This window comes from Garra rufa, chromosome 5 (assembly GCF_049309525.1).
Source record: "Garra rufa chromosome 5, GarRuf1.0, whole genome shotgun sequence".
Lineage (NCBI taxonomy): Eukaryota > Metazoa > Chordata > Actinopteri > Cypriniformes > Cyprinidae > Garra > Garra rufa.
In genome coordinates this window covers 19,824,494-19,843,940 of record NC_133365.1, presented here as the reverse complement: position 1 = coordinate 19,843,940, position 19,447 = coordinate 19,824,494, and the positions used below count along the sequence as shown (strand labels likewise).

General features: G+C 37.0%; 1 protein-coding gene across 1 annotated transcript in view; it reads right to left on the bottom strand.

The window, feature by feature from the left end:
- Window positions 1-1,842: 1,842 nt before the first annotated feature.
- LOC141334779 (uncharacterized) overlaps window positions 1,843-19,447 on the bottom strand; it is a 72,601-nt gene continuing 54,996 nt past the window's right edge. The window contains exons 2-12 of the mRNA XM_073840005.1: window positions 18,300-18,484; window positions 17,643-17,730; window positions 16,549-16,734; window positions 14,726-14,802; window positions 11,272-11,552; window positions 7,111-8,771; window positions 4,002-4,154; window positions 3,008-3,244; window positions 2,772-2,912; window positions 2,132-2,257; window positions 1,843-1,989 (exon numbers count right to left, since the gene is read on the bottom strand). Of these exons, the coding sequence (XP_073696106.1) occupies window positions 1,843-1,989; window positions 2,132-2,257; window positions 2,772-2,912; window positions 3,008-3,244; window positions 4,002-4,154; window positions 7,111-8,771; window positions 11,272-11,552; window positions 14,726-14,802; window positions 16,549-16,734; window positions 17,643-17,730; window positions 18,300-18,484 (3,282 nt within the window). The remainder of the gene's footprint in view (window positions 1,990-2,131; window positions 2,258-2,771; window positions 2,913-3,007; window positions 3,245-4,001; window positions 4,155-7,110; window positions 8,772-11,271; window positions 11,553-14,725; window positions 14,803-16,548; window positions 16,735-17,642; window positions 17,731-18,299; window positions 18,485-19,447) is intronic.

Here is a 19,447-nt window from a genome sequence, read left to right as displayed (position 1 = left end):
GTTCTGAAATGTGTGTTTGGTCGCATTGTATGACCATTAAACACATTTCGTCCTGAAATTCCCATAAATGTAAAATCAGTGCAAATACTTTTGACTTTTGAGTTTTTTTGTATTTCCCATTATTCTACATGATTTGCAGGTTCTCATTATCCGTTTTTTTGTAATGCGGAAGTAAGACTATGGATGAGACTTCCGATTCTTTAGCCACAAAATAACAACGTGCAGTAAACGGTAAAACTGTTTTATAATTAAGATAATACATTAAAATTATATGGTAAGACACACCAATTTGCAATATCAAGCAGCAAAACAAGCTGTTTTGTACAGCTAAAAATAGCTGGATGTGGATGAGACCGGAAGCCAGACTCATAAAATTTACAAACTCTCACGGGAAAAAAAAAAGTGGATACAGTATTATTTTTAATTCATTAGACTAAACAAACATTCATTTTTATTTAAGGTGAGACACTGCAGGTGAATAGGGTAAAAAAATTAACTAATAGTTATCACCTTACTTGCCCAGTTTATTGATTACATTGATAACTGCAAACATTTTTTGTATTACAAGTTTTTTAAAATGTTAGGTTTAAATATGCAAATGAAGCATTATTTAATGAAATATGCGCTAATTTGCATACATTTCTAGTACAAAAATTGAAACACTGGATGAAGTCAGTTTCAAAATTCTGACTTCAAAAGGGGATTTTGGGTATCTCATTTCATCACGCTATAATTCAGAAAAAAATTAGAACAGACAGGAAACACTTTTTTTTTTTTTACTAATTTTGGGGGAATAAAATGTATAAAATCAAGCAAATTATATCCTTCTGTAAAGACCTTCAGGATACAGACAGGAATAAAAATGTAAAGTTTGGTGTGTGTAAGTGTTACAGAAGTGGAGATTTATGGCTCAGTCTAGGAGAAAAAAAAACTCATTTTGAGAAAACAGTCTTTAAAATATGCCTTGTAATGGAAATCTATTGACGCAAATAGATAAAGTGCTATAAAAGAAACACTTAACAGTGTCTTTTGGATGTTTTCTTTCCACTAGTCTGAAAAAACACTTTATGAAACACCAAAAAGCTCAAAATCTTTTTGCCTGCAGTGTCTCCCCTTAAATCAGAAAATATTAAAAGCAGTATAACCAATACTAATAATTAATGTATAAATACTCTGCAGTATTTAGAATATCATTTTTTTTCTTTAGCATACAGTAATTGCAAAAGTGAAAATTAGGTTAAAATCTGCTTAATTGTCATTAAAATAATTTCATAATCTAAAAAAACTTAATGGCCCTAAAACAGGTTTATGCATTTATGTTCGTTAAGCAAAATATAATTTATGAAATATGTGACCCTGGACCACAAAACCAGTCATTAAGGTCAATTTTTGTAAATTGAGGTTTATAAATCATCTGAAAGCTGATTTCCATTGACTGACAATAATTAGCCGAGATGCTATTTGAAAATCTGGAATGAGGGTGCAAAAATATTGAGAAAATTGCCATTAAAGTTGTCCAAATGAAGTTCTTAGCAATGCATATTATTTGTGGTAGGACATTTACAAAATATCTTAATGGAACATGATCTTTACTTAATATCCTACTGATTTTTGGCATAAAAGAAAGATTTATCATTTTGACCCATATCATGTATTTTTGGCTATTGCTACAAATATACCCGTATGACTTATGACTGGTTTTGTGGTCCAGGCTCACATATGTGAAATATGGCTTAAACATGTTCTTGACAGGATTTGTGAGATTCACTCAAAAAAAAAAAATAACAACGACATATCAAAGAATGAAAAGTATGAAAATGTCAAGATACTGAAACTTGTCTTTTAGGTTGAAAAGTGCATATGATTTAGGGTTAATATTGTGTCATCCAAAAGAAGGCTGAAAATCTCCTCAGTCAGATGCATTTTCACAGTGTACTGGTCAGCTCTGTAGTCTAGCCAAGTTCTCTCCTCATTATGAAGTTCTTGAATCTAGAAGTAGATGCAAAGACAAAATGAGACATTTTCAGTTCTACTGTATACTGCAATCTTAAACAACACTTGAGCCAAAGTTACACCAAGACCACTAATTTCATAAGCAAGCATATTATTATAGGAGTGCCTTTACACACACCAGTATAAAGTCCACTCTGTCTCTCTTGGCGTACCAGTATTTGCACAGTTTTTGGAGCATCTCTGTCATCTGTTGCTCGCTTCGCTCTAAATTCAGAATTTTCTGTATTTCTTTTCTCACAGCAGCCTGTAAATAACATTAGATTAACACACTGTAAATGTTCTTAAAAGTACTTTCATCAAAATGTTAGCTCAGCAGAAAAAAAATATAATAAAATGTGACCCTGGACCACAAAACCAGTCATAAGAGTTTTGATTTTGATACATCATCTGAAAGCTGAATAAATAAGCTTTCCATTGATGTATGGTTTGTTTGGACAATATTTGTCTGAGATACAACTATTTGAAAATCTGGAATCTGAGAAAATCGCCTTTAAAGTTGCCCAAATGAAGTTCTTAGCAATGCATATTACAGTACAATATATTTACAGTAGAAAATGTACAAAATATCTTCATGGAACATGACCTTTATTTAATATCCTAATGTTTTTAGGCATAAAAGAAAAATTGATTATTTTGACCCATACAATGTATTGTTGGCTATTGCTACAAATATATCCACGCTACTTACGACTGGGTTTTGTGGTCCGGGGTCACAAATAAAATAATTTAGCTTGAATATTATTTGTCAGTGGTTTTACCTTTAAAAGTGTGACTGAAATTTGATTGGATTGCAGAGCTGAGATCAGAGATTGGTCATCTATATTCTGGGCAGGTTGTTTTGTCCTTAACAGATCACCCCAAATCTCATGAAGTACATCCGATGTTAACTGAAAGATCACCTAGAGTGTAAAATGAATAAGCTTTAGCTTAGAGTTTTGTTTCTCTCATTCATTTAGCATTTTTATAGTCATTTGTTATGTTCCTATAGACTAACCTGCCGATAATGTTTGCGACTGTTGTCGTCTAATAAATAGCTTGGTGTTTCGTAAAGGTCGAGAGTGTCTTCATTTGCTTGGCCACACAGAATCTCCACTGCAGCATCCAATAATCTGTAGACTATAGCGTCTTCATGGGGCGGCACCTTTATCTTTGGTGGCGTGTCGGGTTGGGCCTGATGCCACTGCTCCAACACACATGGCATAAAATGACCATCCTCACTTTTTCTTATATCCTGAGTATCAAAAAGAGAAAAGTGCAGTAATAATAATAATAAAAAGGCAGTGGCTATTTGCACTAAGTGTAAATAGTGATAGAGGCTTTTTACACTATGTGCAAATAGTAATGGATTCTATTTACACTAGTGAAAATAGCAGTATTTTCTTAGCGATATGCTATTTACACTAAGTGCAAATAGCGATAGATTCTATATACACTGTTAAAATAACAGGATTTTCTGCTATATATATACATATAACAGTTTGCAAATAGTGGCAACCATCTGCACATCAGTATTGTAGTATATTATAAAACAGTATGCAATAATAACGTATTGAGTGTAAATTATAATTTTAATTCAAATTATTAAAAGGATGCCACCTTCTTGGGACAATGAAGCCCTCCCTACACTTACCCTAACCCTATCTGATACTTTATTTTCAACTTTTTGATTATTTCCTTACTTTTTATTGAAAATAAATGGCTTTTCAAAGTGATATGAGATTTAAAAAGAAAGAAAAATAGTTTGGCAAAAACAGATTCGAAGACCACGGCATGCACTTTACCACCTACGCCACTGAAGCTGTTGTTTGATAATCATCTTTTGTAATGTTGGTGGGTGAAGTTAGTGTAAATAGCTTCTACCAACAAGGCGGGCTATTTGCACTGTAAATAGACACTGCGTAATAGAAAATTTTAATGCACAGGTATTATTGTATACAGATATTTGATTCTTCACTAAAGCAAATTCTATGGTTGTTTTGGCAACTTACAGCATCTGTGGATTGATTGTCGTGCAATGATTTAATCCTTTGTCTCTTTCTGTTATCCTGAGCACAGTGAACTCCATCTTTATCCAGCTCTTCTGTCTGCTTAGTATCTGCATGATTCCTGTTTTGTCCATTGTGATGGAGCTCAAAGCCGGTCTGTAAAATACAGGTGATTAGTGCTGTATGCTTAAACGTTTGTGAAAGCAATAGTTACCCAAAAATGAAAATTCTGTCACAATTTAATCACTCTCATGTTATTCAACGCCTGTATGACTCTGTTTGAAAGAATGCTGATGCTGCTCTTATCCATACAATGAACTCATATGACTAAAGGCTGTAGATCTCCAATAAGGACAAAAAGCACCTTTAAGGAGACAGTGGATGCAGAATTCACTTATACATGGTGTTTGCATATAAATGTGTCATATCAGTGTGTGAACACAACCACCCTACAATGATAAAAATCCATTAGCTCCTTTTTTTAATTTTTAAAAAACCTAAACAATCTCAATTATCAAGCTGTTTTGATTTTTTGAGCAGTGTGGTGTCATAATGTGCAGGCTCCGCCCACAACTGCTGACAGATAGTCCCGTATTAGCATATTTCCGCCCTCAGCCTGTTGCCTGCAATTTTCTCCGTGCTTGAGCAGCTGTAGTGATGTTTTGTAAGCAATGCAGGTGTTTTGTAGTTGAATGTAAAAGTGAACATAAGAGTCTGCATTTTCTAGATAAGTTTTGTTTTTGATGGTAATGCACCACCGAATACACAAAAAATGGAAGAGAGGGGCAGGGTGAGCAGTAGCTCATTATCGTTTAAAGAGACATGCACACAATGGATTGCTGTGAACAGAGGTGTATTTGACAAGGTAAAAAAAGGTTGTTTTACACAACAATTGTACCCTGGAAATCCAGAGGTCTCGCGAGAGCACAATTTGAATTGTCTCTGCAAGACACTCTGGCATCGAGCAATGATGCAGATTACTGCATTACGTAAGCAGTTCTGGGAACCAATCAAATCGGTGTATCTGATGTAGGCGGACCAGAGGCGAGCTAAGCTAATGACAACAGCGCTGCGACGTCCGGAATCATTTAGTAAACAATAGGCTCGTTTGAGATGTGCTTGTCTCGCCTGAAATAAAGGCGAGAGTAGGCGGCTGCAGTGAGGGGAGGATTGAAATAAGTGCAGTCAAGACGGACAGTTCTGAGCTCCGGAAGCGGAACAGATACCTCAGAGATCAAAGGCGGATATCGCGTTATTCACACTCACGTGCTGTGTTGCTGATAAACGTGATATAATTTCAGTTCTGTTGCTTTTATATGAAAATAAATACGATGAACAAGACACTCAAAATGCTTGCTATTTAATTACATTTTAAAGGCATATTTATCATCCATTTTTTACTTTAATACAAACATGTATTTTAGATTTTTATAGTAATATGATAGCAATCACATATCTCACACAGAGATCGCACTGTCATAGTGTTTGGGAATATTCATGCATAATTTAAACACATAACCACATGATATTAGATTAAAAATAAAACATTTTAGAAGAGAACTCAACATCACAGTTGTTTGAACCAATGAGCATTAAGCTGTGTCATCAGCCAGTCATTTCCCATTGTGCTTTTGGTCAGCGCAGTCGGTGGAGAGCTACTGCGCCCGACTGCTCAATCCGACACAGCCGCCTCGCCATCGCGAGAGTTTTTTGGCACACGTCAGCATGATGTCAGAGCAAGTCGGACGTAACTCGGACATTTTTTTAACTGGCATGCATCTTGCGTTGATCACCGGTGATCGATTCTGCGCAGATTTTGCTAATCTCAAACAAGCCTATTGAAAGATGACTACAGATGAACACCAGTTGTTTGAAACGGCTTTGGCCGCTACAATGAACGAGTTAGACTTGGCTTTTCATATAAAAGAGGAACAGAAAACCGCGCTCGAATCGTTCCTTTGCAAGAAGGACGTTTTTGCTGTTTTGCCGACTGGATATGGCAAGAGTTTAATCTATCAGTTAGCTCCGCTGATAGCTAAGCGTATGGGGCACACACAGTGTATTGTTGTGATTGGTTGTGGCGTTATCCAATTGCATGCAGTGAGAGTTTCAAATGCACGCTTGGTGCTGCCCCTCGAGTTAGGTCCTTTTCATTGCTCGATGCCAGACCCTTAATCTTAATAGATTAGGGTATGGATTTTTTTCCAGGCTACAACAATTGGGGATTTTTAATCAAAGTATGTTACAAACATTTTATGTAGACCCTAAAGAAACTCTGTAAGGCTAATGTTAATAAAGCTCCCTGTTTTCACTGATACTGCCTTCACGTACTACCAGAATGATCGTAAATATGTGGTAGTTAAAAATTGCATATGAATTTGTCAAGCTCATAATCACAAGTGGGACTTATAAAGTTTGTGATGGCACCATGAGCTATGTCATTATTTTTATTGTGCCATGCTCCCCCTCTGTGTAATTTATAAATGCATATTTATTATGCACAGTACAATCAGATGACTTTTAAACCAATTCTGATACGAACATATTAGGCTGAACACCGCTACTGAGAGTTTCTGACATTTTCAGTGCATGAGATGGTCCTGTTTTGTTTTTGCCTGCTCTTGAAGCTCCGCTCTCTTCTGAAAAGGGGGTGGGAGCACCAGCTCATTTGGATTTAAATGCATTCAAAAGCAGTGCGTTTTGGCTCATACCCTAAAATCTGTCAGGTATTTTGAGCTAAAACTTCACACACAGTACACACTGGGGACATCAGAGACTTATATTACATTTTGTAAAAAGGACAATAATAGGTTACCTCTAAAAGCACTGTTAAATTAGTACATAAGACTTATGCTATATTCTAAACCTGTGAAGAACCATTTCTTATCATTATTATTGTTGCAGTGCTGCCAAACAAATCTTATTGACCTAAAATGTTTGAATGGTGGAGTACATACTTTCACTGTATGCAAAAGAGCAACATTTATCTTACCATCTTCTTTTACGTTCCACAGAAAAAGTAAGTCAAACTGGTTTGGAATGACATGAGGGTAAGTAAATGGTTTCAGAATTTTCATTTTTGAGTGAACTATAGGTGTTTGGAGTTACTTACTCTTGGCCTTGGCATTTCAGAGGGATGTGAAAGGCTTCTTGCTTCAACTGATGAGTCTTCCTGAGGTTCTTTTTGTCGTATGCATGTGGTGTTTGTAGGTATGGTCTCATCTCCATAAGGACACTGACTATGTTGACGTCCTCTTTGCCCATCTGCCGACGATGTGTCCTTCTGTTGTTTATCTCTCTTTGCCCTAGGCGGCTCCTCATCTGAGAAGGGATCTTCATCCACCCCAGTCTCTACATCACTACTATGTTCTCTGTGTATGTGAGCGATGTCCTCAGCTCTGACCAGGACACCGTGGCTTTTTTCACAGCTGAAGTACTTCACACCTTTAAAAGTTCCATTGTGGTTTCCTTTAGGGCCGTCCAACGCAACACCAACCCAAAACCCATTGGCAAATGCCGTGGGGCCTTTATATTTTAGCACGCCCGGTCTGGAGTTACACACAAGAACTCTGTCTCCAATTTGAAATGAGGACAATGGATCAGAGATTTCATTTCTCACATCTTCAGGAAGGGAGCTGGTGTACTCTGAACAGTCATTTTCCTCACAGAGAGCTCCATTAGTATCATCGCTTACCTCCTTTTCCCTCAGACTCTTTGAGTCTAGACTTTGAGACTCTTTTCTTTTCAGAGAGAAGTCCACAGGGAGAGGAGGGAGGTTCTCGCTGTTAATTGAGAGATCTTCCACAAAATCAGGTGGAGCTGGAAGTTCCTCCTCACTGGTCCATGTAATAATCTCAAAGGCAGGAGGAGGAGGAGGACAACCGTAACTGTCAAAACCTGATGCGGCTCCTCCTTTAACGGATGGAGGGAGTTCCGCACTTCCGTATGACAAAACCTCATCTACAGGAGAGAGAATTTCTGACAGGACTGACTCTACAGTCGATTGTCTTTCGTAACATGGCGGCGTACAGCGTCCTTCCTGTTTATTGTTCAAATAAGGCTGAGAATCATCTGCCACCACAGTGTACTTTTCTGCAAAAACTAAAGAGCAACTACTTGCTTGAGCTGCTTCAATTTTCTCCTCATCGAGACAGTCCCTTTCTTCTTCAGACCAAGCTAGTGCTTCGCTATGAAACGAAATTGCCTCTGACTTCTCATCTATCTCAGACAGACTGACATCACAAGATGGACTATCCTCAGCCTTTCTTATTTCCACACTTACTGTTTCCAGAATTAAATTTTCAATAAGTGGATTGTCTGTGACAGTCTCATTTGTACACGCCTGAGTTTTTTGTTCAGGAAACTCATTGGTTTTGGAGTATGAAAGGGATGATTTCCATTGCCCCCCGGCATTCTGGTCACAGATATTGTGGTTGTTGTTCAGCGTCAGCACACTGTGCAGTCTCTGATTATTCTGTACATTTAGAGCCTGGGTGTCTGGTGTTGCACTGCCATGGACCACATTTGTTGTCTTTGTGTCCTCTTGGTCCTTGAGTTTCTTAGAGTCCAATCGGAGATCATCTTTTTTGTCAGGTGACAAACTGGACACTATTGGGGCTCTGAGTGAATCTGAATGAGGCTCATGGTTGAGTGTGAAATGCTGGATATTTAATACCGGCTTCATTGGCACTTCGACTGGATGTTGTGGTCTTTCTCTCTTGAGTGTGCAGGTGTCTTCATAAAGCCCTTGCACCTTCTTCTGAGTGTCTTGTTCTGAAAGCAAAGTTTTGAAAGTGTTATCAAATATTGGAATGCTAATGGAATTTCTAATATATTTTGGAACTAATTCTAACTGGACCTTTCCTCAGCCTTTAAAGGGAAAGTTCACCTAAAAATTTAATTTGTTAAAGTTTGAGGAACATTCTAATCTCATTGTCGTAAAATTTTGAGAACCTTTTATTTAATTTTTTTCTCGATGTTTGAAACACAAATTTTATGTTATGTTATGAACACTGAACAAACATTCCCTTTGATTGTTTATACCTGTTTAAGTCCAGTTTTTTTAATGTTTGAAGAATGTTTTTTTTCTTGGTTATGTGAACATTATAGGAACATCCTAATCTACCATTGTTATAATGTCATGAAAACGTCTCAAGTTATGTATGTAACCATGGTTTCCAGAGAAAGGGAACGAGACACTGCGTCCTTTAGTGGGTGCTATGGGGAACGCCATCAGCGTGACTTCTGTCTGAAGCCTACATACAAAAACAACAATAGACGAGACAAGAGGACGCAGTGTCTCGTTCCCTTTCTCAGGGAACCATGGTTAAATACGTATCCTAAAATGTTCCCTCTTGAGGGAACATCGAACTGTGTCCTCTAGGGGAACTAAGGGGAACGGTTATACCCACGCTGCCATGCTAAGGGGAGTGCATGCTATACAAAAGTTGAGCACAAAGTACCAACTCCTTCAAGCTTAAGGGAGTTGCCCCTGAGACGTAGTCACGGCTGTTACCACCAGAATGCACACTTAAACAAGGCAGTAGCTGAAGACGAAGAAGGGAATGTTGTGTTCTACCGGCGCCCTTTTATACTATGGTCGCACCAATAGTGACCCATAACGCCCCCTAGAGGACGCAGTTCAATGTTCCCTCGAGAGGGAATCTTATAATTCTAAAAAAGTAATTTTTCTATCAACATTATGATTTTTTTTAAATATATATGCTGTAAGAAAGTTTTCTTTTAACATTCTGAGAACAATCAAATTACATCACAAGGATATTCTGAGAATGTTCTTAACATTACTAAAAGAACGTTGTCATAAAAACGTTTTCTCTTAACATTACAAGAACCTCAATTGTGTACAAATAACATTATAAGAATGTTTTCTCTTAACATTATGATAATGTAAATCAACCATTAATAATGGTATTAGAACATCCTGTAAACATTATTTTAAAAATGTTCAGTCCTAACCTTTAAATACCTTTGAAAAAACGTTAATGAAAGTTGTGGGAATGTTCCCTATTAGCTGGGAAGGTTGAACCGCTGATGTCCTTACTACTTTTCTGGGCCTTAAAGGAACACTCCACTTTTTTTGGAAATAGGCTCATTCTCCAACTCCCCCCGAGTTAATAAGTTGATTTTTACCGTTTTGAAATCCATTCAGCCGTTCTCCTGTTCTGGCGATATCACTTTTAGCATAGCTTAGCATAGATCATTGAATCCTATTAGACCAATAGCATCGCGTTCAAAAATGACCAACGAGTTTCCATATTTGTTGTATTTAAAACTTGACTCTTCTGTAGTTATATCGTGTACTAAGACCGGTGGAAATACAAAGCTGCGAGTTTCTAGGCTGATAAGATTAGGAACTACACTCCCATTCCGGCGTAATAGTCAAGGAAGTTTGCTGCCGTAATATGGCCGAAGCAGGCGGAGTATTATCAGAAATGAGTTCCCAGCTAGTTTAGCATTTGCACATGTGCTGCGTGGTATTACTGCTCCTGCTTCCTATTTCCAAAAAAAGTGGAGTGTTCCTTTAAATGTGGTAGTTGGGTTGCTGTCTATGCAGGGTCAGAAAGCTCTCGGATTTCATCAAAAATATCTTAATTTGTATTCTGAAGATGAATGAAGGTTTCGAATGACATGAGGGTGAGTGATTAATGACAGAATTTTCATATTTGGGTAAACTATCCCTTTAATTCCGATGGAATGTTCTATAAAACTGAGTTAACAAACTAGAAAAACTGTTTTGTTTTGTTTTTCTTCAAATTTTAGTAGTCTTATTTTTAGAATCAAATAAATATAGCTCTCTAGGACTGAATTTGCCTACCCCTAATCTATCTACATTTACAAGTTTTCAAGATTATAACTTTTAGCGAGCCTCTCTGTGATCCCATTAGGATTGGTTCTGATTTTTTGACAGTGTAACTGTTTTCCAGTTTTGCATTGTTTATGTGCAGTCATATGCTATAAATGCCACAGTAAATCAGTATGGGCACTGAGTCATTCTGCTCACAGCATGAGTCAGCAGAAACTAGACATATTGTAAATCAGCTCACTATGAATTGCAGTCCACTCAATAACAACAGAAAGACATCTATCAAAGAGAAAGACTGTGAAAAAGTAAAATCAGACTGTATGATGTCTTGACTGCTTTCTTGTACTGTCTGAAATGAAGATGAAGCCTGATAATCAAACGTTCTATTAACAGACACAATGTGTTTATGGAAAGTTTCAACAACCAAAAAACACAGAACCCTATACCCACCATTAACTTCAGCTCCTGATTTCAAAGCCTTCGCAGAGTCACGCTGACATGAAGTACTTCCACCTTCAGTCTTGCTGATTCTTTCTGGACTGATAAGGTGAAGAGAAGCCTGGTTCTGTCGGCTGTATCTTTGAGAGGGACTGGCTGGAGGATTATTTGTTTCTGCAACTTGCAGAAAATCCTGCTCAGCCGGGACGAATTCAACTTGGTTCCTCTTCCTTCCTAAAGTCCACACTTCGTCTGATGACAACAGCCTCCTCAAACCTGCCTTACTCAACAAGCTGAAGGAAAACAAGCAACATTTAAAGTCACATCTGAGAAAAGTAACATTTCACAATCACTTTACAAAATATTTTATAAATTAACAATATTTTTTTTTACATAATTTATTAATCTAGGTTTATGTTAACTAAAAGAAATATAGTACTGTTCAGTATTAAATCATGTTCGTTCAATAATAGACTTACTAAAAAGTCAGAATTTTGAGTTTATATCTCACAAAAATTAAGTCAGAATTGTGAGTTTATTTCTCACAATTCTGACTTTATAACTTGCAATTGTGAGTTTATATCTCAAAATTCTGAAAAAAAGAGGCAGAATTGCACATTTGTATCATGCAATTCTGAGAAAAAAAGTCAGAATTGTGAGATAAAAAGTTGCATTAATTTTTTAATAATTTTCCATCATTTTTTCCCCAGCCCACTTCTGTGCAGTGGAGAATTTTCGTAATGTTGAATATTCTTCATGGAACCATCAATGCTAATAAAGAACCTTTATTTTTAAAGGTATGTGTATGTAAACATAAATGTGAAGCTAGATTAATAAATACTGTAAAAGTACTGTTAATTGACCCTTCGCAGGGTGTTTGATTGACAGGGGATCTGACCAATTATAATGCAGAAGCCGTCCTTTTTTCCAGACAAACAAAACAGAGAGGAGAGTAGATTAACTTTGGTGGATTTAAACTTGTAAAATGGTGTGTATTTATGTCTTTCCACCAGGTGTGCGGTTGAAATAAAATGCCTTCTGGTATTCATTCAAGTTTATTTCATGCTTTAACTTGTAAATAAAAAAAGATGATCGATTCACATGCCACTTTAACTGAGGTGCTATAGCAATCTGTCACGACACAATGAAGAGCCACAAAACAGTATTTATAGTTTGAATTTCTTAAAGAAGACCTATTATGCCCTTTTTACAATATGTAATATAAATCTCAAGTGTCCCCAGAATCTGTGACGTTTGAGCTCAAAATAACCCTTCAAAATAACAGATTATTTATTATATTATTTTGAAAATCCCTTTTTTGAGTGGAAGCAGAAACATAAAAACGCTGTTTATGATTATATACTGACGTATTTTGTGCATACTGGTCAATAAATGTGAAAGAGAAGCCAGTTCTGGTCCGGAAAACACAATTTTCTGCAGTGGAAATGCACGGAACTGTTCGAGAACAGACACAGGTTGTTTACCCGCATCGGGACCGCTGTTCTCCGTGCTCTCACTTCAGATGTGTGCAAACAGTGCACAAGTTCTTTTCCTTCCTGCACTTAAATAGTTTAAAATCACGTTAAAATGCGAGAAATGCATGTCTTATTGAATACCCGGTTATTGAACATTTGAAACCGGTTCTAAAATGAAACCGGTTCTTGATACCTAACCCTAGTACTAGAGTACTAAACTAACATTCTCTTTCACGTCTTATTGCGCTTAAACCTGTCAAATACACACAAGCTTATGTTAAAAGCACAAATGAGTTACAAAAACAGTTGGTTTTATCTGTGGGAAAGAAATTGCATGATTATTTTAGATCTGTGCGACAGCGTAATATTCAGTAAATAAATCAATAAATCCACTGCTCTCCTGTCTCCTCTGAAGTTTGGATTCTAAACAGTGTTCTGTGTTCATCTGTGCAGCCAACAACAGAACAGTAGCATGCTTTGCTCAAACATTTGCATTGGGGCTAGAACTAGTACACTGCTGTCGCATGCAAAAACTAAATGCCGGCGCCGCGGATGGAAACGTGCAGATTTAGGGGCGGTAATATTATAATAAGATCCCCTTTCTACATCATGGGAGGAGCAAAATCTGAGCGGCTCGTTTTGTCAGATGCTTGCAGAGAAAGGCTTACCATAAGAAAGTTACTGGGTTGTCCTTTTTTACGTTTTCTAGGTTGGTAGATACACCAGGGACCTGATTATAGCACTTGAACACGGAAAAAGTCAGATTTTCAGGATATGTCTCCTTTAAATTTTAAAAGTTGAGACTTGTCTGTCGGCGCTCTGTCAGTGTTCTCTTTGATATGGAATGTACTGTATTTTTTACTGCAAAAGAACAAGCTGTGTAGCGAGAGAGCACCATGGCTTGTCGGACATAGCAACAGTAACGAAGGGGGCGTTTAACAAATTAAACTTTATTGTAAAGGCTTACCCATATAATTATAACATCAGATTTTTCAGCTAACAATGGCATCTTTATCCCATATGACAGAAAAGATATCATCTGAAATATGAAATGCAATTTTGTGCAATTACATTAACCGTGGACTGAGGCTTTCAGCTCTGAACAGAAGCCTCAGTCTGCATTCATTATAATTACTTGGAAAAAGTAAATAATGTACTTAAGTAAGTACTAAGAATGTTCATTTTTGAGTGAACTACTGCTTTAACTTTATATATTAAATTATATAACTAACACAGAACTAATGCTTACTCATGCAAATAGAGAAAGTGAAAGAGCAAGAATCATAGATAGAGATAGAGAGAGAGAGAAATGCCGTCCACCTACCCTGACCTGTTCATGACTGGCATACTGCCATCACAAAGGGGCTCAGTCGCGAGTAAGCAGCCTGAGGAACAGTTGACTGTCCTCCTTCAGGTCCCCTGCGAGACGCTGCTGCCACTCCCCAAATATCGTGTCAACTCGCAGTTGCAGTCGAGCCGGTGGCTGAGAGAGCAGTCATCCTGCATCTCTGTCTACGGCTATGCCCTCTTTTTATTCTCTTTAACTTCCTCCTGCTTGCTTCACTCTCTCTCTCTTTCATCCAATAACTCTCTCCTCCCATCCAGCCTCCCCCTCCTCGCTCTCTCTGTGACTCTCACTCAATCTATCTACAGTATCTATCTCCACTCTGTCTCACAGACTTCCTTCCATTTCTCTCTCTCTCCAAGGGTAATTACTCTGAGTGGTGCATTGTAGCCAAGACAGACAGTAAATGCTGTAGATAACAAGCTCATGATATGCACACACTTCTGCCATGTCTCCTCCTCTGCTGTGTGTCACGCAGGATTTGCCAGACAGTAAGTGGTGCACTGCAGTATTTCCTTTTGAGGTGTTACCCTACATAAATGTGTTGGCACTGCCTCTGCTTACTGTATATGGGAAGTAAGCATCCCACTACTCCTCTGTGTGAGTGCATGCTAATAAATGATGGAATAATAGTCATCACACTTGCCTCCCTTCCTCTCTTGGTGCTTTATCTGTGCTTCTAGCATCTGGCTTAATCCCAGGCTGCATAACACCCTCTTCCTCCTGCAAAACATCAGCATAAAAATCAGAACTGCTAAATGTGGCATCTGAGAATTATGGGTAATTATCACAAGGTTTTGCACTGCTGTTTGGTTCATCACATTATAGCAGGGATAACAGTGGAACTGTTGCACTTTGGACTTTGTTAAAGTCAACATGAAATCTACGGAAGCCCATTTCCGCCACTGAATAAAAATAAAAAAGGGGTTAATGCGACCTCTTACATTTACTTTTTTTTGTCAGAATTGTGTGATATAAATTTACAATTGCGAGTTATAAAGTTCAATTTTGAGGGGAAAAAGACAAAATTGCGAGTTTATATCTTACAATGTTGACTTAATTGCATGTTATAAATCAGAATTGTGAGATGTAAACTGGAAAGGGAAATTGGCTTTCATAGAAATCAAATGGATCCTATTTAGTTTTTACTGAGAACAATTAATTGGTGCAAAGAAATAAAAGATTTTACTGCAAAATATAATTATTATTTTTATTTTGCACTCAATATTTTATCTTGCTTTCTAGTACAAATATCTCAGTGTTTTTTAAATCAAGACAGAATTACTTGAGAACAATGATATTATAATTAACTAAAACTGGTAAATAAATAATACTATAAAATAATAATGGGCTACCAGACCATCGCCAAGCAGCTTGGTAAGAAGGTGACAACTGTTGGTGCGATTATTCGCAAATAAAAGAAAGACAAAACAACTGTCAATCTTCCTTGGTTGTGGAGTTTCAATGATCATGAGAACGGTGAGGAATCAGCCCAGAACTACATGGTAGGATCTTGTCAATGATCTCAAGACAGCTGAGACCATAGTCACCAAGAAAACAATTGGTAACACACTATGCCATGAAGAAGTGGCAAAAGTGAAGTGTGAAAGTGTTGTGGTCAGATGAGACAAAAATCAAGCTCTTTGGCATCAACTCAACTCGCCGTGTTTGGTGGAGGAGGAATGCTGCCTATGACCCCAAGAACACCATCCCCGCTGTCAAACATTGAGGTAGAAACATTATGCTTTGGGGGTGTTTTTCTGCCAAGCGGACAGGACAACTGCACCGCATCAAAGGAGCGATGGATGGGGCTATGTATCGTCAGGGCCAGGGCATTGAAAAGGCAACAAAGGAGTGGCTCAAGAAGAAGCACATTAAGACCTTAATCCCATAGAAAATCTGTGGAGGGAGCTGACGGTTGGAGTTGTCAAACGTCAGCCTCAAAACCTTAATGACTTGGAGAGGATCTGCAAAGAGGAGTGGGACAAAATCCCTCCTGAGATGTGTGCAAACCTGGTGGCCTACTAAAAGAAACTTCTGACCTCTCTGATTGCCAAAAACGGTTTTGCCACCAATTACTAAGTCATGTTTCGCGAAGGGGTCAAATACTTATTTGACTGATTAAAATGCAAATCAATTTATAACTTTTTTGAAGTGAATTTTTCTTTCTCTCACTGTTAAAATAAACCTACCATTAAAATTAAGTTAAGTTAAAATAAAAAGATTTTTTGTCAGTTGTCCAACGTACAAAATCAGCATTGGATCAAATAATTATTTTCCCCACTGTAGTTCCATTCTGGTATAATATGCCAACTTTTCACAATACATTGAAACCTCAATCATTACAATATTGTTGAATATTCTGCTGCTTTTGTAAATACTGTACCTCAAATTATGAAATTACATTGCTTGTGAACTTTAACCACAGTATCACTGAAGAAAAGAGCAGATTTGTGATTTGTGGAATACCATAGCACTGGCAGTGTTCTCCGGCTTGGTGATTCCATTTTTCTTAGGCAGAGTCTGCATTTGCAGTGCTTGTCTGAAGTGAACAGCTGACTGTTTGATATCAAGAATGTCTCTCTGATGGTGGAGAAGCAACCGTCTCTGCTGTCGGCCTGATCTGTACATGTTTCGCCAGTGGTGGATCTCTGCCTAACATAAACAAAGCAGATAAAATACATCTGTTATTGTCTGTAATGTCTGTATTGTTTTATGTTCACCAAGGCTACATTTATTTGATCAAAAATACAGACATAATATTAATATTGTGAAATATTATTACAATTTAAATTTTGTTTCCTGTTTTATTATATGTTATTACACAGCTCTGTGTAATACTCGATTCTGATTGGTCAGTCACCACATTCCAAGGTATGTTATTCCCAGATAACAACCCGGCTCACCAAGCTCATCCGGGTACCTGCAGTGGGCGCTATTCGCTTGCTAAGAACATTTTTGCTTTGTGGAAGCTTTGTGTTTGGTTAGCTAATAAAATATTAAAACTCAAATCAATATTTTGTGTACAATTATTTAATTATGTCATCCAGGTATTGCTGGATCTGTTTTCTCTGGTTTCATACGGAAAAATTGCGGTCAAATATTTCAACTTAAATCAATATTTCAGGTCTAATTATTTTGTTTTGCAAGCGTCTGTGGAATAACCAGGATAATGTACATCCAGCAGGGTTGTTATTGCAAAATAAAGCCCTTCAGTCTTATACAACTGAAAAGTTGTACATACTTTATCCCTTACTTAAAATGGAATTTATTCCTGTGACGGCAAAGCTACATTTTCAGAAGTCTTTACGGCAGTCTTTAGTGTCACATCAAGAAATCATTCTGATTTTAGTGCTCAAGAAACATTTTTTTATTATTATTAGTGTTGAAAACAGTTGTGCTACTTAACGTTTTTGTAGAAACCATGATGATTATTTATGATGAATAGAAATTTATTTTGTTTGTAACAATGTACTGCCACTTTGGATCAATTTAATGCACCCTTGCTAAATAAAAGCATTAATGTCTTTCCAAAAATAAAAAAAGGTAACTTAAAAAGTCACCTGCTCTTGTCGGAACTTGTGAATTACTTTCTTCTGCTTCTGCTTGAGTTCAGTCAAAGCAAGTATATCATCTTGTGCTGATCCACAACTGATGAAAACAAGTGTGTTATATGATAAAATGGACAGGTTACATACAATGGCTGAAAATATTTATGAATTAAATATTCCAAATATTTGCCTACCAAATATTTACCTATATGAATATGTGGTAATTACTGTATGAGGACTAACATCTAGTGTATATCCAGTAATAAGAGGGTTGGGATGTCTAAATATTTACTAAAATGTAATCAGCTCAGCTAATAAATCACCTCAAGTCTACATATGCAAATAAAATAAAAAAGCAATAATACATAATGACGTACATATTTTCTGTACCACTAAACCAAAGGTTGAACATGTTCGACTCGTGACTAGAGTGGTGTTGTGAAAGGTGCAAGCTGCGCATGTGATAATCAGCAGCCTGATGTGATAATAAGGTTCTGCCACTGCTAACAAAATGTTGCTTTTCTTAAACATTCTATATTTATCCTTTCCTTTTATCCTTCTAGTAATCCTCATTTGCATCAGTGAACCGATTATATCCTTTTATAATGTAACTGTAACAGTATATTTTATGTATTCTGATTATGTAGCATCATTTCTTTTGTTACTCACTTTTTGCAATGCTCCAACCAGTCAAGCTCAGCTCGGGTCTTCTCCCAAAGCACTTTCTCTCTGAGCCTGAAGAGAGCGCTGTACTGCCGTGCCCTCAGCTCCTCTTCCCTCAGGAACTGCTGGCTCTGTGCCAGAGAAAGGTGGCTGTGGAGCCGTTGGCTGTACAACTCACTCAGCTCACTCCACTACAAATCGCATTAATAGAGGAGCCAGACATAAATGTGCGTTCAATACTTTGACATACTCTTGCCTTGCACACCCTTTAATGCACATTTGCAATTTGTAACTGTGCTACAGACCGAGTCTGTCCTATAAAGTACAATGGTACAGTGACTGTATTTTATGGTATTTCAATACACCATAGTACTAAATGAGTAATTAGAAACACACACAAACACACTTTTTAAGTGTCAGTTGAGGTCAAAAGTTTACATACACTATGTAGAATCTGTGACATGTTAATTTTATTTTACCAAAGAGGCATCTTACAAACATACATGTGATATGACTTTGAGATCCATCTTTTCCGACTGAGGACAACTGGGGGAGTCATTATGGTTCAAACGCTTACTGATGCTCCAGAAGGAAACACGATGCGTTAAGAGCCAGGGGTGTAAACGTTTGAACAGAATCTGTAAATTTTTCTTATTTTACTTAAATATCAAGATTTTTTTTATTTAGTACTACTATTTTAGGAGCTACAGAAGATATGTACATGTTTCCCTGAAGATAAAATAAGTTAAATTTACCCTGATCTTCAAATTCAAAAAGATTTTTAGAGCCCCCCATACAAGCCATTTACATAAAAATGCTGAAAAACCAAAAAAATTTAGGGACTTGAATTTATTTTTATTTTTTATTAAGAACAGCGTGCAGTTTAACTGTTCAGGACAATCAAAGGGACTCATCAACAAATATCACTTAAAAAAACACACAGCTGGGGATCATTCAGGTAACAACACAGTATTAAGAATCAAGTGTATGCTAACTTTTAAACGGGGTCATTTTTATAAACTCAAATATTATTTTCTCTTGTGGACTGTATGTAAACATTTTATGTGAAACATCTTATTAAGGTTAGCACTAAATAAAAAATAGCATGCATTTTGTATGATCCCTCTTATTTTGGTAAAATAATTTACATTTTG